Genomic DNA, 24,074 nt, shown 5'->3' on the forward strand with positions numbered 1-24,074 from the left:
GGCTGCCCCAGCACCCCCAGAGCCTCAGAGGCGGCGTAGGGCGTTTTTAGCGCCGCCGCCACCTTCGTCGTCGCGGGGTATATGGCAAGTGAGGTGGGCAGGGGCTGGAAGCAAAGCCGGTGAGGGGACTGGGAGCTGGCGGTCTCCCGTGGGGGGAGAAAGACTGGACAAGGCAGGGGCAGTGAGCTGAGACGGGGTGGGTTACCCCCCTAACTACTGCCCCTCCCGAGCAGGGCAAGGTGGTACCAAGCGAGAGTGGATGCAGAGAGCTCGGTGTGATGGTGGGCTCGCCCTGGATGCCCCAGCGCCTTTTGAGACGCAGGGCTGAGATATGCTGGGAGCGTTTGTCCTGCCTCCCTTCTTCCCATCTCCCAGTGACAGTCTCCGGGAGATCTCAAGCTGGCAGCTTCATGAAGGAAAACTACTCCCTGCCTCAGCGGCTGAGAAATTCCTCTTGGTCGCCGGCTTGCTATGAACACCGCAGCAAGTCACCACGGACACAGATCTCCATAACGGCTGCTCCGTACGCAGGGTGAGACAGGCTTGAACTGCAGAGGCCTTTTACAAACTTGGGCCTCTCTTTCCACACAGAAACAACTCTTTCCAGGCCTCAAAACAAGAGCTGAGCTGCAGTTGAGGGACAGGACAAATGGGGAAACATCATCCAGATGAAGAAGTCCCTCTCCTCGGAAGGGGGAATGCTGTGCATTTTCTCTCATAGCATTGTCCACTGCTATCACATGAGTGAAATCCTGGGGAATTTAGTGGCATGAGCTTTCTTCCTTTATTCTCCTCTTGTTTTGCCTATTCATTCATAACAGGATTGACTCCTGAAGGCTATTCCTGAGAGGACAATTTCAGGTACCTTCACAAGACCTCCAGAGAGTGTTGTGAACCTGAACAAGATATGCGGTGATACCAGCCGTGACAGCACATAAATCCAGGAAATTCTATTTACTCATTTTGCATCCACAATAAAAGCTTGAAAACATAGCTTCCCCCCCTGCACAATGTTTCTTTGCCTTTCTGCTCTTCCCCAGCTTGATTTCTCTTCTTCAGGCTCACAGCACTCACCTGCACCTGTGTTTTGGACATGATTTCTGTTGGTGGCAGCAAGTCCGAGACACAACCTCTATAAACTGGTATTTGCATTGGCATCAACTTAACTGGCTGCAAGCTGGGCCTAGCTTAATTGGTGCAAAATGCACATCTTTGCTTGTTTGCACGGGGAGGGACTAGCATCCTTTCTAGGGTGACATGCCAGACTGTAACTGTCTTTTTGCAAAGGAAAGACTGAACGTGCCACTAGAAATCTTGCAGAGGTGTTGACTCAGCTGTTCTGTTCTCAGTGGCAGTTGAGACTTACTACTCTTTACTTGTGTTTCTTTCAGCGTGACACAGTTACCAGCTCCTGTCTTTGCTGCAGGCCATTCAAATTCTCTGTGGGTGCTGTTTTTGCTAGCTGTGCTACAGGTCAGTGACTCATGCACTAGAGTTTCTGCTAGACAGATACCTGTACGATAAAGGCCACAACTGGGGGAAATTTCCTGTGCAAATAAGCCCTTCAGCTAAAATGGGTTCTGAAGATCTTAATCTGTAGGGTGTAAACTATGAGGGTACATGGCCTGAGCTCCTGGAGTGCTCATTAGCCTGGGAATCAAGCAGACTATATGAAATGAGGCTGAACTTCCCCTGCTTTAGGATGATGTTGCTGCTAACAGAGTTCCCAGCAGGGCTAGGGCATATGCCAGAAGCCAGGCTGGCAAAGATTAAAGGCTTCAGCTGAGCTAGGAGAAGGATTTCCTTCCCCTCCAGCACCTGTCATGCTCTTCTGGTCTGTCTTTGCGCATGGGATAAGTGAGCCTCGTAGCATGGGGTATCCAGCATTTTCTTCCCCTCGCACAGACAGGATGGAAGCGTGGCGTTCCAGGGGAGCCTCCTGTGCCTGGCCTATCTGTGATCTCTCCTTAGTTTTTTCTCTTATTCTTGTTCTCTCTCTTATTTGCTTTTATTTCTCTCATGCATTTTCCCCTGTTTTGTTCTCCAGATGGCCTGTCATTTTAAATTCTTGTCTCCCTGTATGTTTTTCCTTCATGACTCTGTATCTCCTTGCTCTGTTTCCTTGCTTCTGCATGACGTGCAGCAGTCTGTGGCCAGTAACCACAGCAAACTTCATTTGAAGACTAACATAATTGCTGATTGATAGAGTTGATTTTGATGCACCGGTTGCTTGCACCAATATGACTGCAACAGTAGCTGCCATCAGCTACAAGGATGCAGGCACCATACCAGTGTAGACCAGACCTCTGCTTTGCCCCTTTCAGCTCTGTTTTCTTTTTATACATGCTTTTTTTTTTTTTAAACGGAGAAGGAGAATTCTCTTGTTCTGTTTTATGATCCTCCCTCATTATTGCCCATTTATATTGTGGGGATAGTTAGGTGCTCTCAGTGTGCATGGTATTGGCACCACTGAGGGCACTGTCAAGGACATCAGTGCTGAGAACTTTCCACCAACTGTTGTTGTGCTGCTGTGACAGCCTCTTTGGCATGGTGGCAATCTCTCCAAGTAAACCAGGGGATGGGATCAACCTGGCAGCTTCATCTGCTTTCCAATTCTGTCTCCTAAATCACAGTCAGATTGCATCAGGCTTCTTTGCATGCTCACAGGAGCCAAGGTAACAATAGTTTTTTAATCTCCAACTTCCAGCTGTTTCAATGTTTGCATGTGTGCAAATGCTTTTTATCTGTGTCAAAATATGTTGTGTCTTAGAAGAAAGCCCTGTCCAACCTAGTGTGCTGCTGTACAACCTCACAGGTACTCCTTTTCTGCCTGATGGTAAGGATGACAAGGTCCCAGACTGGAGGAGATAAGAGTATCCATTAGCACCAACAAACCAAAGGTTCTGTGGCTGTAGCACAGTGAGGTTTGGGAGTCCATAGCCATTCACTGTTGAGGGCAGGAGGACTTTCCCACACAATCATGTTGAATATCCATACTATTTTCAGTGTGTCATGGACACTAACCAGTTCAGCAGTCCCTTTGGCTTTGACAGTGTTATTTAAAACTCAGAGACTCACCTCAGGGAACTGTGCCCTCCTGCCCCAGCAGCAGCAACAGACAGTAGGGGTGGGGGACAGCAGGAGAAGAAAAGGTAGGACCTGTACTTGCTACAGCAGCAGAGTCCGATACTATGTTTAAGAAAAGCCTCAGCCTTCTGAAGATGAAGCTGTCAAAATGTGAATCCCACCCATGTGTGCTTAGTCCTAGCTTTTGTTCTCCTCAATTAAGGACAATCTGTTTCTGCAGCCCTTTGAGGCGGTTTCTATCTTGGAGACATAGCAGCGCGTGCAGGAATGAGAGCTGGCATGGCCAGGATTGTTTGGCTTTCATAGGGAAAGGTTGCTTGGACAGAACCAAAAGGTTTCTGTGGAAAGTTTTGGTTTTCTTTTTTTTTTTTTTTCCCTTTGGGAAGGGTTCTCCAGGCTGAAATGAAGGAGATTAATTGGGTAGCCACTCTTGGGTGAGACTCAGGTTCATACCCCTTTTTAAACCTGGCTCTGTGGCATCCCAGCTGCATGCCACAGGCTATTAGCTGTTTCAGAGGACAACATAGTGTGTGGGTGAGAAGTCAGTGAGACTGGGAGGGAAGGGAAGGAGGGACCCTGTTTGTGTTGTGAGTCAGAATAAAAACATCTCATCAGGGTGATGCTTTTCAGGAAACAGAACTGCTGATTTCTGGCCAGCTGTCTTCAAGCTTGGCTGAAGTCAGTCAGGAAAGGTATTTCTGGGAAAATGGAATTTTCCAAGTTTGTGATACCTTGTTTCATATTACATTGCAGCTTCCGATTTTGGTTTGCTTGCGTGCCTGGTTATTTTTGGCCAAAATCCATCTGTTCCTTTGCAGAGCTGCTCTCCAAGCTCTTTTACTACCTCTTGCAGAACTGGCTGGATTAGAATTAAACCTTAAAAAAAATCTACGGAGGAGACCGTTCATCCTGTCCTTCCCAATAACAGAACTGCAAGGGTGGTAACTGGCAGCAGAACAGCAATAACAAACAGCCGGGGATAGTCCTGCTGCAGCCCCATGAACAATTTGTGCTGTAGTAAGTGGCGCTATCCTGCTTCAAACCATCTGCAAAGATATGATGCAAGCCCAATAAAGCAACTTTGACTGTTGTTTTGGGATTTGGATTTGAGCCCATTTCACAGCTCACCCTGCTCCTTCTCCTTTAGGCATGACTACAAAATCCCAGTATAGACACAGTCTGTTGCTTGAAGTCAAGATAAAGCTGTCCTGGCTCATGCTGTGTCTTTCTAAGGCTAAAGACCCAGGACAAACTGGGGCCAGAGAGAAGAAAATTAAGTTTTCCTCATTCTATGTCTCACAGTAGATTTCACCTGAGTTAGGATTTTTTCCCTTGCCATGGGCTTTTGCCAAAACCCTTGGCCATACCACCCCCTGCACAGCCACCATGCCCTTAGAGAACCTCTTTATCCCCATCTCTCCTTTCACTCGTATAATATCCACTGCTGCAGCTTGAATTTTCCTTCTGGAGATACACAGATTCAACAGAGGAGATGGACACACGGCTGACTTGGGGACAGAGATCAGAGACAAATTCCACTACCTAGCTACCTTGCCTCTGCAATGCTCGTGTATTTGTGTCTGAAAAGAAGCCTGCAGACATTAGCCACAGGGCAGGCAGCGTTTCCCCAGAGCTATTGGTGCTGGTGCAGCAAAGGACTGTCTATGGGCTGGAATGAGACTGGGCATTTTCAGGCTGGGGATAGGAGCAGCGATGGCCCCAGCATGTGGAGGCAGATTCCGCACCGGCTGTGCCTAGTGCAGGCTATCCCACAGGCAATAGCAGGGGCCAATCCTCCCCGAGTCTCCTCAGCTCTGCTGGCCCATCCCTCACTCTGCCGTGCCACAGATGTGTAGGCAGGTGCCTGCTGCCTCTGGGGTGGCATGGAGGAAGCTGGGTAGTGCTGAGGGGTGGACTGGCTTCTGTTACCACAGAAGTCTCCAAGAAATTCCTCTGGTAATGGAACACCCTTGCAAATGGACAACTAGAGCTGCACAGGGATGTGTTGTATCCCAGCCTGACTTTCTTTGCCTCTGTCTGACTCATGTTCCCGCTTTATGGGAAGTTTCCTTGACCAGCTAATTGAGATGGAGTAACCAAGGGCAGTGTCACCGTTCAGGGCAGTCTCTTGGCAGTGAGGAGAGAAGCGTTTGGATGGCACATAGATGATGCAGAAAAGAGAGATCCCCTTTAAAGAGAGAGGGAAATCCTTTATGCTATTGCACTGCTCAGGCCTGAAATCAGAAAATGACTTTTCCCGTTCCCTTTTTCTTTCTTCAAATACCAACTTTCAAAATAGAGGCTATTTCACTGTCTGCCCCCATTATCATCCAATTCAAACTCTTTGAAAATCATTAGGGCAGCCTGTGCCTTATAAAACAAGGAAACAAGCTTAATAACTGGGATCAGTAATTTTCCTGGGGTATTTGTTTGCCTTTTGTTTTTTGAGCTCTGAACTGTCCCTCCTGCTCTTTGTCCCAGAGGCTTGGACATATATGTAATATCAGATGAGTGGCTGTGACACAGGTCTGAGGCTAGAGGGGCTGAGCTGTAAGGAAAGACTTCAGAACCTGGCAGGAAAGGTCAACAACATCCAAGAGGCTACAGAGAGATGTGCTAGGGTGTGCTGTAGTTTTGTGATACACTGGTTTTGGTGACAATTGTTTCCTATGAAGCTCCTGGCTTGTACAGATTCTCCTATCCTATTCAACTCTGGGAGGTGATAAAGGCTCCTTAACAAGATCACAAACAGACTTGGGGGACAGAAAGGCCCAGCTGTTGGGGGACCAACATCCAATATGTGCATAGGAAATATTCTCTGATACTCTGCAAGCCTTTAAAAGAGGAAAATGAATCACAAAAATGCAGTTATGTTATGGTTTCTATTTCATTGAGTAATAAAGATAGAGAGAGGCGTACCGAATGAGATAAACTGAACTAAAACTTTATGACTCATATGTCCCGTGAATGAGCTGTCAGAACAAGATATTTTGTATTCCTGGTTGCGTTACCTACCTGCTGATGATCTCACATCTTGTTTTACACCGTGGTATCCAGTCTTTCACTGAAATGACAAATATGGCCAGAGTGCTCAAAAGGCAAAAAGACTGTGGACACATCAATCAAAGTCATCGGTTTTCTTCTTTTCTTCATTGGGTGTCTACCAATCTAGTTACCTAACCTGCTTCCTCTATAACCCCGTCAGAACCCTGTAATTAATAATAATTATTAATTACCCAGCAGACCCCTGACCATTAATGCCAGACCCAGGCAGTGCTGTTGGTCATTGGTAGGTGCTGCAGATTTGTTCTAGCTCAGGTGTGGGCCCACAGCCACATTCTGACAGGGCTCTGCTGACTCCCCCCTCAGCTGTGATTTTGTGCCAGCATATGCCCTGCATGTGTGAAGCTGGTGCTCCAGGTGGTACCGAGCATGGCTGGTGCTGTGCATTGCAAGGATGCACTCCTGTTGCACAGAGCAGATGTTTGTGCAGCTTCCCAGGAAGGGACTGGCTCTTTCTGAGGGCAACCACCATCCCATGACATGACCTTAAGTAAAGACATCCCACTCCGTGGTGGGAGGGCTAACACGTTACCTCAGCTGTGCAGCGTGTCATTTTCATCCAGTCCTAGGACACTGCAGCAGCAGGAGGAGGCAGTTAGAATCACAGAATCATTAAGGTTGGAAAAGACCTCTAAGATCATTGAGTCCAACCGTCGACCCAACACCACCATGCCCACTAAACCATGTCCCTAAGCGCCTCATCTACACGTCTTTTAAATACCTCCAGGGATGGTGACTCAACCACTTCCCTGGGCAGCCTGTTCCAATGTTTAACTACTCTTTCAGTAAAGAAATTTTTCCTCACATCCAATCTAAACCTCCCCTGGCGCAACTTGAGACAGTTTCCTCTCGTCCTATCACTAGTTACTTGGGAGAAGAGACCGTCACCCACCTCGCTACAACCTCCTTTCAAGTAGTTGTAGAGTTCAAGCCCTGGGAAACTGGAAGCCCTCAACATCCAGCCTTTTGTTGCCAGCTCACTCAGAGAAGGTTAACCTGTGGCTTGACAACATGATGTGAAGCCGTCACAGCACAGCAAAAGCATGTTTCCCCCCAAGCTGTGGGAAATCCAGATCAGCATGCCATGTTGCTGTTGCAGTACACAGGAGATGATGAAGCCTGGAGCAGGAAAAGCAATCTCTGGAAGACTGAAAGAGAACCTGAGTTAGGATATCCTATGTTCTTGTATCTCAAGCTATGTTAGTTTTATACCCCTGTGTCATTCACTAACATTGGTTGCATGATGGAGAGTATGTGAGTGAGAATCATGGGTAAATTTACTAATCCTGAGAAATTATAGCTATTGCAATGAATGTGTGTCTGTCCACTAAGGGCTTTCAAGGGTCACAGATACAAGGTTTGTGGAGTTAGAGGTGAACTAATATGCAGAATGGGAAATGGCTTCTGGAGAAGAGATATAGGCATTGCTTAGTGTCAGCCCGTCACATACTGCTTACATCTTTGGAGGAAATTGTTGACAGGCACATTCTAGTGAACAGAGCTGCTGCAGTTTAGGAAAGTACCTTCCCATCTCTTGACTTCATCTCAGGTGATGTTTATTGCTGTCAGAGCAGAGTCGCTGGAAAAGATCACGTAAACAAACGCATACTGCACATTATCCTGCAGGAAACTTTCCCATCAAATCTCCACTCAGTCCATTACAGGCTGAGTGTCACCATCGTATCTTAAAAGTATTCTGCATCTCAATCTGAAACCTCCAAAGAGGCCTATTCCTTAGTAATGTAAGTTTTTCAGTCAAATGCAGGTGTGTTTATGACAGAAGTAGCATATTTAAAACCTCACATGTATGCATTCCTGGCAGATCTTTTCCAGTTGCATCTGTGATCCTTTTCAGCTTTCAGAAAGTTGCACTGTTGCCACAGATACTTACAATGCATGCACAACCAACCATGTCGAAATGAACACACTGGTCATGCATGTCTTTACATCCTCTTCCGAGACGCACACAAAGTTTGCCCATCAGGTTAGGGTGGTGTGCATTGGTTAGCCAACAGCCCACAGTTCTCACTTTGTCCCTCATGGAGAGAGGCGGTTTCTGAGGCAGCCAGCACTCAAGCCAAGAGAGTTTGACAAGCTGGTGTCAACATCTGGCACTAGCTCCAGCATGAGCCCTGAAATCACTGAAGCTCCTTGTCCCTCAGAAGAGACAGGGCTCAGCAATTTTCTTCAGGTACTCCATAAAAGGAGAAATGGAACCCAAAATCCTCATACTGTCAACTCATGCAGTTTTGGGATACCCCAGGTAATGGAAAAAACCCCAAGGCCAGTTCCTGGAGGGCTAAACAGCTCTGTCACTGTACTAGGCCAAAGCTGGCTCTGTGCATCCAAGCAGCGTTGAGCCTGAGGTAACCTAGCTGCCTGGACCACAGAGTGCTGCCGGCACGCAGAGTGTGGCATAGCTCATGTTGAGGCAGAGCTGGTCCCTTCACGGGTCTATGAGGAGTCACTCGAGTGTCATTGCCCCCTGCTCCCTTGGGCTCCTAGTCTCAGGAACATGCCTGCAGAGTCTCTGCAGCACTCTCTCTAGACACATCTGTTCCTTGTTACCTTAGGCTTAGTGTCCTGTGAAAGTATTTGTAAAGTTTCCAGACCTGAGCAGGCAGTGCTGTGCCTCAGCTAATGAACCCAGCCAGACTTTGCATGGAGCCAGCTAAGCTCTCTGCATCCACAGTGCAATTAATCTGCAAGCAGAATATGAGCTCCCGAGTGACTGGTAGTTGTAGCTACTCCTCGGTGTCACCCTAGGATTATGAGTCTTGCTAGTTTTGCCTTGGCCATGTTTTCAGAAGGGGGCTGGCAAAGTTGCTGAGCTGCACTGTGTTCTTCTAGCATAGCGGTTAGGTGAACAGTAGTAACTCTGTGGGACTTGGGAGCTACTATCTTTCCTAAATGTCTCCACAGGAAATTAGTATAACAAAACTCAAAAAGACCTTAAGGAAGGGGAATGTGATTTTATTTTACAAATCTCAAAATAAATGGATTTTGCCCCCTTGCACTGTCTTACCCATATACTCACCAGCACCAAGATGTGTGCATCTCAGTGGCCTGGCCAGGATCACTTATGTGCAGGAGAGACAGTGCAGGGTACTTACTGGATCTCAATAAGAAAGGCCCGACAACAAATGGCTAAATAAAACAGCTGTTTTAATAAGACAGAATAAGAAGAGGAATATAGACAGCGAGTAAATCTAACATCCCTTCAGATGCTGGGCACCCCGTGTTCGTGCAGCGTTGGACAGAGCCCAGATGGATTTCCCCACGGCACACTGCGCAGATCCTGTCTGCGAAGGGAAGCTCCCCCTTTTTGGTCATCTGAGCTTTCTTACAGGACCACAGTTCTGTTCCTAAAGGTTGTTAGAACTTCCTGCTGCACATGTAGATAAAGGCAGGGCCAGGCCGATGGCGTAATCGCTGGTACCAAGCAGGACCTGCCTACAGGCTCCTCTGTTACAATCCACCAGCTAAATTTATCCTGTGGCCACGGGGTTTGTGCAGCATGGCATGGCCTGAAGGCCACGCTGCACGTGCAGCACAGCGCAGCACAGACCTGTGTATATAAATTACAGATTACATTAGTAACATAAGGGCTCCTCAGTTCCTAAGCACAAGGCCCAAGAGAGCAGACATGGCCTGTTCGAGACCACCAGCTCCTTGAATGCCATGTCTTCTGCAAGGCTCCCAACACACGGTCCCCTCTCTTCCTCCATAGGGGGAACTCTCGACCCGCAGGGTTTGGCAGGGAAAGTGAGTGAGCTTTACTGATACGTTGTGAGCAAAGTCTCTCATCAGAGGTATTTGTGAGCACTTTGTCCTTGACAAAGCTCTGACAGCATGGAAAGACCTCGTGATGCGTGAGGCTGAACCACCGCGCTTTCCACAGAGCCAAGCTTCAGGTGCTTCGGAGGAAAGGCCTGCGTGCCACACAGAACAGCTGCACCACCGGGAGGAGTTTCCTGCACAGAAGAATAAACCTCATTTTTCTGCCAACGAAGCGTTATCATCCCTTTCAAACTTACCAGCAGGCTTCAAAGAGGTTGTCCAATTATCACATTTTTAACCGGAAACACCTATCAGCCCTCGCTCCCCAGCTAAGGGGTGAGGAAAGAGCGCTGCTAAGGGCAGGCTTGTAAAGACATGTTATTATGTGGTAGCAACCGCCGTCAAACCATTTTTTTCCTTTTCCTCTTACATCACCCGGAGCCAGCGGAGCCTGGGAGTGTGCTCCTTCATCAGCCGTGGGCGGGGCCCCCGTCTGCAGGAACAGAAACAGAAAGGAGGACAGCACCAAAGGAAAAGAGCAGTGCCGGAGGGTTCACGGGGAGAGGAGAAGCCATGTACAAGAAAAAGCTGAGAGGGTAAAAAAACAATTGCTGACCAAAAAACCACCCCAGCTTCAGCTCTGTGTTGTCGTTGCTCCAACCCAAGGGGACCCTTTGCTTTGTTGCCCCAGGGGTGTGCTTTCTGTCTGTGCAAAGTCTCTGCCTTGCTTGGGGAAGGGCGAGGGCGATACTGGTATCGGTGTACCCCAGTGGGACCCCTGGTCCCCGGTGTAACTGTAGCGTGCGAGGGGCCACACCGAAGTCTGAGCCTGTTCGGGAAGTTCCCACTGACATAAAACTTTCACGGGAGCCGTAAAACGGTGGGGAACAAATGGCACGGATAAAAATGAGTGAAAGATGGGTGTGGGTTCGGGAAGGGCTAAGGCAGGAGCTGGCTCACCCCAACGCTGGGCAGCAAGAGAATCGGAAAGTGCCTCTTCCCTGCTCGACTGTTTCGAGGTCTTGAAACGGCTGTTGTGCCACAAAATAAACAGGAAGTGTCAGACCAGACATTTTCTGTCCAATGGAGGGGAAAAAAAAAGTTTTAATGCAAAGTTTAGTAAAGAAGTGCATCGGCTGTGCAAAGCGTTAGCAGTAGAGGAAAAACGTAGATTAAAGTTTTGACACATCTATGCTCATACATTTTTAGATATTATCATTATTACTGTCTTGCAATGAGCAGAATTTTAAATAGTTTCTAATAAAAAGTGTTAGAGGAAGGAAGGAAAATTATTAAATATCTGTAATCATGCAGTTTATTACACAAAGTTTTAATAAGAGAGATATTAGTTTTAGGAGCTGTTTTTGTAAATTTAGTACATTTTAGTACATTTAGTACATTCCTGTTCAAGTTATGGATGATGGGACGACAGAAAAGGTATAAATAACACATTTTAAAAGGTATTTGTAATCAGTCAATACGTTTTTAAGGTTTAATGCACATTTACATAGCAGCTGCATATTAATGGAAAAGAAAATAAAGGCTAGGAGACAGTTATGTTGGCTGTCATCCCTCTGCGTTTTCTCCCCTAACTCCTTTAAACAGTTTTTGGGTGCAATTCACCTTTCAAATAGTCAGTCTTTACAGTTGGCGTATTTCTCTCCAGCTCTTAAATACTGAAAGGGTTACAAGTTTACCTTCATGAGATTGATGAACCCAATTTAGAAAGAAAACTAAAAAAGTTTTAGGACTTTTTTTAATTTGCTAACTCTTAATTTTGTCTCATATTTGTATCAAGGAACAAGTGCTTGATTTTTTTGAGTTAGGCTCCATGTGTATATGTGTACTGTACATAACAATGCTGAACAGCAAGGACTATTTGTGTTAGCTATAAAAATAAAAAAATTAAAGTGATTGAATGGCTTTGGACAATTTACCTGTAAACTCACAACTTATTTTAAGTATTTTCTTATCTGGTTTGGGAAGAAAAGGGAACAGGTGCTGGGATTCTATATATATTCTATAGTGCGGGAAAGTTTTATGATGTGTTTTAAATTTCTTGTCTGTCCTTCTGTTAGAGCTGTTTAAATTTACATTAATCCATTAATGTAAATTAATCATGCCTTGAACATGAGCCGTCAGTGTGCCCAGGCGGCCAAGAAGGCCAATGGCATCCTGGCCTGTATCAGAAATAGTGTGGCCAGCAGGAGTAGGGAAGTGATCGTGCCCCTGTGCTCGGCACTGGTGAGGCCGCACCTCGAACACTGTGTTCAGTTTTGGGCCCCTCACTACAAGAAGGACGTCGAGGTGCTGGAGCGTGTCCAGAGAAGGGCAACGAGGCTGGGGAGGGGCCTGGAGAACAAGTCTGATGAGGAGCGGCTGAGGGAACTGGGGTTGTTTAGCCTGGAGAAAAGGAGGCTGAGGGGAGACCTCATCGCTCTCTACAACTACCTGAAAGGAGGTTGTAGCGAGGTGGGTGTTGGTCTCTTCTCCCAAGTAACTGGCGATAGGATGAGAGGAAATGGCCTCAAGTTGCGCCAGGGAAGGTTTAGATTGGACGTGAGGAAAAATTTCTTTACTGAAAGAGTGGTTAAACATTGGAACAGGCTGCCCAGGGAAGTGGTTGAGTCACCATCCCTGGAGGTATTTAAAAGACGGGTAGATGAGGCACTTAGGGACATGGTTTAGTGGGCATGGTGGTGTTGGGTCGACGGTTGGACTCGATGATCTTAGAGGTCTTTTCCAACCTTAATGATTCTATGATTCTATGATTACTTAAAAAATAGCAAATTACAAAAAATCTGATACTGTAGCAGATATTTGTAAGAATGCAGACTTGTTTATATTGCATTAAGGTGATTACACAATAAATTTCACCTGGCTTAACACATCTTTAAGGTGGCTATATCTTGATGATTAGTGCACTAAAAGATTGTTCTAAAGAAATGGCTTTATGTCCCTGAAAATATGCACAGGACACCCACTGCAATAGCTTATCCAAACTGCAATATTTTATGGTCAAGACACAGGCAAGAGGGTGCTTAAGACCAGTTTAAGTAAGACCTGGAGATTTTAACTTGTTGGTATGTTATAATCAGATGGCAACAACTACAGATACCTCTAAACAAATCAGATCTCTGTAATCTATTGTAATACTGCTTTCCAAAACCTTAAAGATACCTTCTGTAAGAATTAGATGAACTGATCAGGCTTGAGTGTTGAGAGTTCAATGTATTTTCTTTGGTGAAGTTCAACCACTGTCACTATATTCCATGTATACACACACACACACACACTCTCTCTCTCTCTCTCTTATGTACATATTATATACTTATTTTATATATGTATGTTCCCTAAGCATCGAGTTTTAAAGACATTTAAGCTAACAGGCATTAACTTCCAAACAACATAATAGAAATAGAAAAAAATACATCTCTTTCAGCACCTCAAATGAGAAAAAATAAAAATTATGCCTGTGTTTCATTTTTGTCTCTCTTTGTTGGTTTTTTTAAGAACATACTAAAAGAATCAAGTATAATAAAAAAAAGTTATTCCTGCACCAGAATTAAACATTTGGTGATGTTTACATTTGCTACATTTACATCAGTTCAATAGAAAGTCTGCTAAAGATATCTGTATGCATAATTTCTGTGGTTTATATACACAGAGTTTACATGGAGAAAATAGAGATACACTCTGTGGTTTATCAACTGGTTTATGTACATATGTATTTTAATGTGTAGGAGGCTGGGATGAGGAAGGAGACAGGGTAAGAAGACAAAGCCTTCTGACAGACTCAGATAAATGAGATGCTTTTTTACATAGGTGATGAGTCCTGCAGCTAGAGAATATGTGACAGTTGCTTGATCTGCAAGATTTCATTTGTCCTTAGTTCAGGTAGTGGGTTTTTTTGTTATTGGTGGATGCTATAAAGCAATCTACAGGCTTATTGCTTCTCTGTTAAGAGTCTGTCTAGTTGTCTACTAGATTTATTCTGAGATACTCTAATGTGGAAAAATATATATCTGAAGTGCATTCTCATATAAATCTCTATATAAAGCAATTGTACAAAGGCTACAAAGTGCTAATGGTGACTTCATATATTATTTATGTATCATGGATAATTACTGATATAAAGGATACATTCACGACCAACACTGGCAGTCTTTGTATAGTTACTTAATTGACAATATTTAGAGGTCTGTTCTGAACTGAATGGATCTGGATCTAAGAGATGGACTATCTGTCAGAAAAATGTCATTCTTGGGAGCTGCATCTTTTTGTATAGAGGATTTCTTTTTCCTTCTCTCATGTAGGATTGTGCTGACTGTGCTAATCCTTATGAAAATATAAACAGCAAGAGAATCCAGTAAGGAGAAATACTCAGCTTTGTAATTTATCAGTGGTTTTCTTTTCTTTCTTTTATTTTTTTAGTTTTTACAAAATTCGCAATGGCTCCTTACATTGAAAAGGGCTACATAAGAGCCCTGGAAAAATGTCTGACACATAAAAAGGTGTAGAAAGCTTTTAGAAATACTCACGCTGATGGGGAAGAGGACAGCCATAGGGAGGGGTGAGGAGGTGAAAGTTCTGCATGCAGTTGCAGGCAAAGGGAGGATTAGGTGGTTCAGGGTTTGGTTCCTCTACCCTGCCGTGGTGCCTACCTCTCCATTTTCCTTGCATTGCTCTCTCCTGTTTTGCCCTTCTCAGTTGTCCTCTCATTTCGTCCATCCTCCCCCTTTTTTGTGTACTGGAGAACTACAGAAAACAAAGTTGTAACCAGTGATTCCTTGAAATTTCTTGTCTGTTTCAGCATGTATATATCTAAGAAGGTGTTAAAGCATCATTTTGACCCCCGTAAGGCTCCACGGGATGCATATCTACTATGCAGACTGCAGTGGGGTGAGACTGGCACGCCTTGGATACACTGGGTCAAAAATGAGCGTTACCATGCTGAAGTCTACTTCCTGGAGAAGATCTTTAAGATGAGAAGATCCTATAATTATGTCAACTGTTCCATCACCTGGTATTTGTCCTGGAGCCCTTGTGCAGACTGCTGCCGTAAAATACTGAATTTCTTAAAGAAGAACTCAAATGTGAACATAGACATATATGTAGCACGGCTTTATTACATAGAAGATGAAAAAATCCGCCAAGGTCTGCAAAACCTTGTGAGCTTGGCAGAAGTAACCATTGCTGTCATGGAAACTGAAGGCAAGGTTTCCCGTGCTTTGTGGGACTGGGAAGGGGGGGAACTGGTGAACTTTGTGCATAGGTGAATGTGGGATGGGCTTGCTTCTGTGCCCGGTGTCCTGCCCAGCTTCTTTGGGGGGCATATCCATCACCATTCAGCAACTGAGTGTCGCATCCAAAAAAAGATGTTCAGATATTGCAGGAGAAGGGGGAGAAGACTCTTAGCAACCAGACCTGTATGAAAATTCTCCCTTGTTTAGAAACACCATCTTTCTGTCTCTCCTGAGGGAATGGGAGATAGGGTGCTTCTCCCTTTAGGGGACTAAATGCAGCTGCTGGGATAAGGCTGGCTGAAGGGGGCCTCCACTGATAAGAGATGGAAAAAAAAAATGCCCAGAGAGAATGGCATTGATTCCAAATATGGAGTGGACAGCCTCCATCATCTGGCCTGTCCACAGCCAAGCTGTCTCTGTGTCATGGGCACAAGGCAGAGGTTAAAAAGTCTTGTAGTCTTGTTCCCTGAGCTTGTCTGGTATCTGAATAAACTCAAGTTAGTCATCTTGCTTCCATTTCTCCAGACTACACTTTCTGTTTGAAAAACTTTATCCAAGGAAGTGCTGATGATGATTCCTGGACTGTGGGCTTTCAGTCAGAGATAACTAAGAATCGTTTGAAGCTCAAGGACGTCTTTGAGGTTAGTAGACTCTGAGGTATAGGGGGAACCACATGAAATAATTTACAGTCTGGGGTCACTGAGCTGTAAAGAGCAGGAAAGAAGCTGTTCATATCTAGTTGGTGTTTAAAGAGTGCTGCAGCATGCTTTGGGAAAAAGGAATATAGTAAAATCATAGGAACTATCCTGTCCCATTGGAAGAGAAGCACTGTGGATTTTCTTCCATCATATTACGAAGCAAAGGCTAAGAGTGCAGCTTTTCTCCTTCAGGCTCCAGAGTGGGAAATCCCTTGATTATCAGCTGAAACTCCAGTTTCATCCCAGAAACCCTCCACCAGATTCCTTTCTAATCTGGATCTGAGCATGGGTTTCTGTTCACCAAATGATGCTACTCAGCCACTTTCTGTCAATACCTGCAGTGGTCTGACACACCCTCCCAGTCACCAAGCCCCTACATACTTCATTAAAGTCCCTTCCAGATTTGATTGAGCAACTTCCCTGACTGGTCCGAAGGGGACAGTTTCTGTGAGATGAGAAAAGTTGTTCAAAAGAGAATGTCTGTCCCTTGGGAAAATCCAACTTTTGTTTTTGTTTTGTGCCAGACCTCCTGAAAAGCGGGAGAGAGAAGAGAGAGTGTGTTCACCAATGGTGCTGAAAGTTTGTGCCCCTGCTTGAATGAATAGGTCCACATCCTTGGCCTGGAAGGACTGTGTACAAAAAAAAATCCAGCAAAACTAATATAAGTTCTGCAGCATTTTGATTTAAATGTATTAGAGTTTTCTGCCAAGTGCTATTTTTAGTGAAACAGAGTGAAAGAAATCTATGGCTAAGTAGGTCATTGAACATCTGGGAAATCCATTTTATATGGCATGTGTGGAAAAGAAATATTCTGGGCTATTACAAATAATAGACTTCCCCTGCTATGTCCATTTCAAATCACAGCAAGTCCAAAGTGCAATTGTTAAAGGATCTAAATGTCATATTTTTATTTTCATTTCAGGACCTCCCATTCATAGAATCATAGAATTATGGAGTATCTCGAGTTGGAAGGGACCCCTAAGGATCATCGAGTCCAACTCCCTGCTCCTCGCAAGACTACCTAAAACTAAACCATATGACTAAGACCGTCATCCAGATGCTCCTTGAACTCTGACAGGCTTGGAGCCGTGACCACTTCCCTGGGGAGCCTGTTGCAGTGAGCGACCACCCTCTCAGTGAAGAACCTTTTCCTAATGTCCAGTCTGAACTTCCCCTGATGCAGCTTCATTCCACTTCCTCATGTCCTGTTGCTGGTCACCAGAGAGAGGAGATCAGCACCAGGATTACCCTGTCCCAGGTGGAGAATCTGGCACTAGCTCTTGTTAAATTTCATACGGTTGGTGATTGCCCATCTCTCTCATCTATCCTGATCTCTCTGTAAGGTCTCCCTACCCTCCAGGGAGTCCACAGCTCCTCCTAGTTTAGTAGTATTGGCAAACTTAATGTACATTCGATTCCTGCGTGCAGGTCATTTATAAAAATATTAAAGAGCACTGGCCCTAAAAATTGAGCCCTGGGGAACCCCACTGGTGACTGGTCACCAGCCTGATGTAGCCCCATTTACTATAACCCTTTGAGCCCGACCCATCAGCCAATTGCTCACCCAATGTATTATGGACTTGTCTAGCTGTGTGGTGGACATTTTGTCCAGAAGGATACTGTGAGAGACAGTACCAAAAGCTTTGCTAAAATCCCAAAACACCACATCTACTAGTTTCCCTTGGTCAAGTAGATGGGTGACCTTGTCATAAAAGGAAATTAAGTTAGTTAAACAGGACTTTCTCCTCATGAGCCCGTGCTGGCTATGACCAGATATATAGGAAGTATAAGAATACTTCCTACTTTAATCCATGCAAGGCTTCTCATGTCAGATGTATAGAGTATCAAAGAATATCAACATGATCTGGATGAGGGGATCGAGTGCACCCTCAGTAAGTTTGCAGACAACACCAAGTTGGGTGGCAGTGTTGATCTGCTCGAGGGTAGGAAGGCTCTGCAGAGGGACCTGGACAGGCTGGATCGATGGCCTCTCCAGACTCCCAAGACTGTTGAAAAATAATGGAGGGAGGTCCCGCGATGACATCAACCAGCTCTTTCAATACCCTGGGATGAATCCCATCAGGACCCATAGGTTTATGTGCATCCAACTGGAGCAGCAAGTCTCGAACAAGTTCAGGGTCGGCTGGGAATTTATCATCCCTCAGTCATGGTCTTCCAACACAGGGCTCCGGGTGTCCCAGGGCCCATCATCAGTGTTGAAGACAGAGGCGAAGAAGGCATTAAATGTCTCTGCTTTGTCTACATCCCTATTTGTGAGGTGACTGACCTCATCAAGTAACGGACCAATGTTATCTCTGATCCTCTACTAAGAGATTTCACCCACAGAAGATGGCCAGCTGCCTTACTGCTTGAATGTAGAAGATAACAATCATAAATTGTTGCTAACATTCCCCAGTTTCTAAAAGCCACCAATATCCCGGACAGACAGCTTGTCACTGGGAGTCTTGAGTATACTGGACAGTGCTAAATATTCCCAATGAGAAACTTCTGGATGTGGAAATGGAGGCAGGTAGCAGCCAGAATGGGGAACAGTGTCCCAGGCCCAATACTCTGCTAACGTTGTTCTTCCTCTGATGTGGCCCAGTGGTGCACAGGCTGATGGGAAAAGGGTACTTAAAGAGGACTGCTAAATTAGCACCTGAACGGTTGATTAATTCACTGTAACTTACTTCAACTGAGGCATTTTGATGAAAACAGGCTATTTCCTTGACTCTTGAAAAATGAATCTCTGGCAAGAGGAGGTCAGGGTGCCAAAGGGAACATCTCTGGAGACTTGCTGTCCTCTCGGCTGGCCTTTTCTCCTACCTCATGCTGCAAGAGGAACAAAAGTGAACCTAAAACCACAGAATATGCCCCATCAGGGCAGAGAGCATAGTCCAGACACTGTATCTAGTAATGGCAGGAGGAGATGCTTTTTAGGGAGAGCAGACAAGCTTGGCCACTATCTGTGGTTTGTTATGATCCAGTCACACTACCTCAATACCCACAATGACTGTGGTTGAGAACCCTGCATCTTCCCTTTAGTGTCTGTTTATGGACTTGTTACCATGAATTTCTCAGATCTCTTTTGACCCTGTCCCGCCATCTATGTCCACAGTTTACTGGGGCAGCAGATTCCAGAAGTTCACAGCTTGCCATGTAAATAAGTACTTTCTGTTTTAAACTGATCAACTAATCACAATAAGTGCCAGTTCTTGCGATACTAATGTCTCATCATTAATCACTGAAACACTTGTCTGTCTGCATTTGAAAGACTGTGCTGGCTTAGAGAATTTTCCACTGGCTTCGTGGGAGCTATAATATGTAACTGACAGCAGCACTTGATCTTAAAAGAGCAACTTAAAAAATCCACAGATGCTCCATTCAACAGAAGCAAATCATCCATCCACCAAGTGGTGTGACTGTGGAATGATAATTACAATATCTGTGGTCATTGCATTTCAGCAGCTCCACTCAGCTGGCTAAAAGAAGTAAGAAAGTATTTTTATCCGCAAGCCCATCCTGGAACTGGACCACTAGATGTATCCACTGGAAAATCCTTTAAAAGCAAGGCACATTAGGCTGCACAAAGAACTGTAGGAATGCAGCTGTATCCCTTGCGGTAGTCAAACTGGGTTGTTTGCTCCTCTGTACGGTGCAGAGGTACAAGCCCTGCTGTCAGTACCGAATACAACCTCTCTCCACCCCCTATTTCTGATGCTAGGTTATTTTTGCAAGACTAGGATGAATATTCATTGGCTTATACCCATTTTAGTCATTAAAGTCTAAAGCTATGATTGGACCTGATTCTTCTCTCATTTGTGTTTCTAATCTTTTAACATAGTCAATAGAATTACTCAAGAGTTTTGGACCAGTCTAGCCTAAAGAGAATCTGGTTTATGGAAACTAAGAGATGACAACCTGTAACTCACAAAATGGCAGCACTCCTCAATTAGGTAATGTCCACTTTGGTAGATGTGTCCTCTTGTTTAGATATGGGTCTTTACCTCTTACAAGTTCAGGAGCTGATGCTTTTAAGCTGGTCTTAAAAAGGCAGAGAAAATTGATCACACAAGTTGTTATGGGGGGAAGAGAAACACAGACAATGTGAAACTGCTAAGCTCAATTTATGAAGTGGACCAAGTGTCCCCCCTCAATCTCTACTCTGAAGGTCTTTGTAGGTAGTTGTTCGCACAGGCTGCCAATCATATGATATCACAGTATACCCTCCCAGCAGCTTTGGGAATGGTTCTGTCGCTTGTTGATCCACTGTCCCTGTCAAGGCTTAATTCTTGTTTACATTGTCCTGTTGGCCTTGGCTTACCACACACAGCCCCTGTTTGCATTGTAACCAGCTCTTGGCCAAAGCAAGGCTGTGACATTCCTATATCACACGCAAGCAAGAACCCCAAATTGTTTTCACAATAAAAACTGAAGGCAATTATTACGGTCTGTGTCTCTCAGGGTCCTGAGGGCATTAAAAAAACCTTAGTTGCCTTGACCACCCTCACTTGGGGCTGCCCATAGATGGTCTAGGAGCTCCATTTAAGCTCAGGTCTGCGCTATTAGTCCCTGCCTGAGCTATAGCGTAGGTGTGCTTGTCTCCATCTCTCACACCTATGCCTATGTCCATGCCCATGGCCAGCCATGGATCCTGTTGATCTGTTTCCTGACCTGTGAACTGATTTTCTGGGTTGACCTCAGACCTGTCTCATCTCTATGGACCAGCCTGGTGATCACTGTGTCTGTATGTGACCTTGGTTGCCATCACAGGACCTGATCCTGACCTGAGGATTGACTTCCCAGCTTGACCTAGGACCTAGGAACCTGCCTCGTCAGCATGAACCTGCCTGAAAATCTGGACTCTTGCTTGATCCTGGCTGCTAGCCCTGGGCCTGCCCTACTCTCCTTTTCTGGGTATACTGGGATGGGCCCTGGCTAGGAAGGCTCCTTCCTTGCTGTCTGCTTTATCTTGCTTGACTCAACTCCTCATCCCTTAGGGAGTAGTTGGCCCTTGCTGTGCCCTGGCAGTGTCTGGCAAGAGCTGCTGTGACTTGGTCACAGAAAACAGTGGCTCTGGTCACCTGGGCAGTTGTCTAGATTCTGCTTATCTATAATACTATGATGAAATTTTTATTTCAAGCCATTCTTTTTGAGTCACATTTGCCTAGCAAATCAGTCTGTGGTCAAACAGTAAGCAAGAAGAGACCTCACATTTAGCTCAGTTCTGCCTGGGGTGTGTGTGTGTGCGAACAAGGAAATGAAATACAGAATGCTGTATCTAATATAATAGTAAAAAGAAACGTACCAGATGAGACCTGATAGGCCAAATATCAATGATGCAGCTGAGCAATATTTCTCAATAGTAACTTAGAAATCAGAAGCTGTCTCTCTTGAACTGGCAGAGACAAAAGCCAAGTCATGAAGCAGAATACTCTTGGTGCTGCCATAGCTGGCTGGAGCACTGCCATTTAACCATGTGGCATGTGCATATGAGGCTGGGAAAAAGATCTGGGAGCTGAGGGGTGATGTTTTGTACTTGGATGTCTTGTAGTTCTAATGTACAGAGAAGCAGAAGGGCCTGAATCCAGTCCCAAGTGGCACCTCTATGGTCACTGTTAGTCCCTTATGCACTATGGCCTTTCTGTTCCCTGCTTAAGGCATGTGACATTTTAGTCTCCTATGGGCTGAAATTTGTGCTTAAACTCAGTCATTTAGAGGTTATGGATGATATGTAGAGTAAGGCCTCATCCAGCACCCCATTTCTGGCTACCTGGTCTGTTCACATCTTCTCCACCTCCACCCCAAGCCCGTGTCCTGCCACACAGCATGATGACTGCTTCCCTCACAGTCTGTTTCCTGACTGGACAAAGGTGCTGCTAGCTGTTGTCTCTCTCCCTGCGGCATCAATGCTGAGGCTCAGAACTGTGAGGCACTGAAGGGGCTGGAGCTCCATCACTGTTTTGGCCTGGTCTTTTCCTTCAGCAGATCAGAGCTCCTATGCCAGCATGCTCTGTACGTGCCACCCCACCTGTGCATGTGGATGGTCACTTGGTGACATCCCAGAGCTCTGAACAGATCCAGGGAGCAGCCAGAGCTTTATGTCCCCAAAGTGGCTTTGGGAGCCTGGCTCAGCTCTGCTTCCTGATCTGCAGCCCCAGAGATGTGATGCAGAGCCACAGTGCTTTGCACTGGCATTGTCTTGTTTGTGCTGCATCCATTGCTACCATGGGTCTGGTTAAACCAAGAGCAGTTTTCCTGCCAAATGAAGTCTCTGTTCATCCTTAGCCATGGTGGTGGTAGGCAGAGTGTCTCAGTTTAAGTGTCTCTGATGAAGGTGGGTTGTGGACTGGGCAGTAGGCTGTGCCAAAAGAGGTGCAGATGGATATGTTCCTCATCCTGCAGCCCTGCCTGTCTTACAAGATAAGCAGTAACTCTGTTAGCCTCCAAATCTGCAATCTGTGTTAACTGTAGTAGTGAGATCTGGCAGGGCTTCCCTGTCAACATCATGCATGACTTCTCTAAGATAAGACAAGAAAATTGTGACAGGGCAGATTGCTGAGACATGGTATCATAATTCCCTCTAATTCCAACTACCATCTGGATTATTGGTCTACCCCATAGTGAGGTCTTTCCATAGCAGCATCCTGATCAGCAAATGCCTAATCCATAGCACCAGGGCCAAGACTATTTGGCTAGTTGGAGGTGATTTTCAGGCCACTTTCGTAGCTGGATCTGATGAGCATTTACAGTTGACCCCATTGGGTGTACTCATCTGAGCGAACCATGACAGCTCAGCTGGATTTTGGGATATAAGGTCTGCCCTTCCACCCTCACAGTTCCCTGCTACATCTTGATTTCCATCTAATTTGTTTTCCACTTCTGCCACTTGGTGTTCACAAACACTTCTTAGCCCCATATCCACCTTTTAATCCCTCACTTCTCTTAAGATCTACTCAGATGCAATGAACACAAACCATAACCGTCACTGCGGCAGGTGTGGCTCCTCCTTGTATTGCTGACTGGCCTAAGCAACACAGCTTCAACCTGGGAAAAGGTAGCTGGGACCCACCACTTCAGCTGCATTCCCTAAATCTCTTCCCTTGAAGGGTTATCTCACAGCTGTACCGGGTGTCCCCTAGACCTGCACCACATGCCATGACTGTTCAAGGTCAAAGCTATCAAAACTACTAATATATGGTCCCCTGAAGATTGTCCTGCCTCTGCTATGAGGAATATCATAAAGCACTTACTGCTGCTTAAACACACAGGTTCCTATCCCACAGTCCCGGACCATGCCAGTGACAGGAGAAGGACTGTTAGCTGTGATGGAGAGACTATTTACATAGTAACATAGGGCCTGAATCATGAAGATCCTGGCAGAGCAACCTCATATCTCTGGAGTCTTCTGAAGACTTCTAACAAGACCTCTTTAGCAGCTTACCTGTGGATACCCAAGTAGGGTGGATTTCTGACCTACCTGTGGACATGAGATAGTAAGGTGGGTTAACCCTGGTAGGCAGCTAAGCACCACATAGCTGCATGCTCTCCCCTCTCCCCACCCCATGGGATGGGGGAGATAATTGGAAGGGCAAAAGCAAGAAAATGCATGCATCAATATAAAGACAGTTTAACAAGTGAAGGGGAAAAAAAGAAAAGACATGTCAAATGATGCAGAGGCAATCACTCACCACCAGCAGACTGATGACCAGGCAGTCCCCAAGCAACAGCAACTTCAGAAAAAAATCCTCCCAAGTTTTATTGTTGAGCATACCGTTAGAAGACATGAAAGATCCCTGTGGTTAGTTCGGGTCAGTTGTCCCAGCTGTGTTCCCTCCCACTTTGCCCACCCCCAGCCTACTCACTTGGGGGCAAAGTCAGAAACAGAGAAGGCCTTGACACTGTGCAAGCACTGTTCAACAATAGCTAAAATGTTGGTGTGTTATCAACACTGTTGATCAACACTGGTCACCAGGCTAAACCACAGCACTGTATGGGATGCTATGAAGAAAATTAGCTCCAACCTTGATGGTGCCCAATGGTTGTAATGCCTGGTTCTGGAGGACGTTTTCTGCTTCTGACGGAGGTTTTACCTCCCACGGGAGCTACAGCTTACAGGTGACTTTTGGGGAGAGTTTAACCATATGGTCACCATTGAGCAATCTCTGAGTGCTTGGAAAAGAAAAGCTGAACATCCCTA

General features: G+C 45.6%; 1 protein-coding gene across 1 annotated transcript; it reads left to right on the top strand.

Moving 5' to 3' along the window:
- Nucleotides 1–10,462: 10,462 nt before the first annotated feature.
- Nucleotides 10,463–15,209, top strand: LOC103915125 (C->U-editing enzyme APOBEC-1-like). The gene is made up of 2 exons (XM_009321884.1): nt 10,463–10,526; nt 14,744–15,209. The coding sequence occupies exons 1-2, from the start codon at nt 10,504–10,506 to the stop codon at nt 15,207–15,209; spliced, it is 489 nt and encodes a 162-aa protein (XP_009320159.1). The 5' UTR covers nt 10,463–10,503.
- Nucleotides 15,210–24,074: the final 8,865 nt, after the last annotated feature.

This window comes from Pygoscelis adeliae, unplaced genomic scaffold (assembly GCF_000699105.1).
Source record: "Pygoscelis adeliae isolate BGI_AS28 unplaced genomic scaffold, ASM69910v1 Scaffold384, whole genome shotgun sequence".
In the NCBI taxonomy this organism is placed as follows: Eukaryota; Metazoa; Chordata; class Aves; order Sphenisciformes; family Spheniscidae; genus Pygoscelis; species Pygoscelis adeliae.

Coding starts and splice junctions, on each gene's coding strand:
- LOC103915125 (XM_009321884.1), top strand. CDS start 10,504: ATGTACAAGAAAAAGCTGAGAGG. Junction 10,527..14,743: donor TACAAGAAAAAGCTGAGAGG/GTAAAAAAACAA, acceptor TGTCTGTTTCAG/CATGTATATATCTAAGAAGG.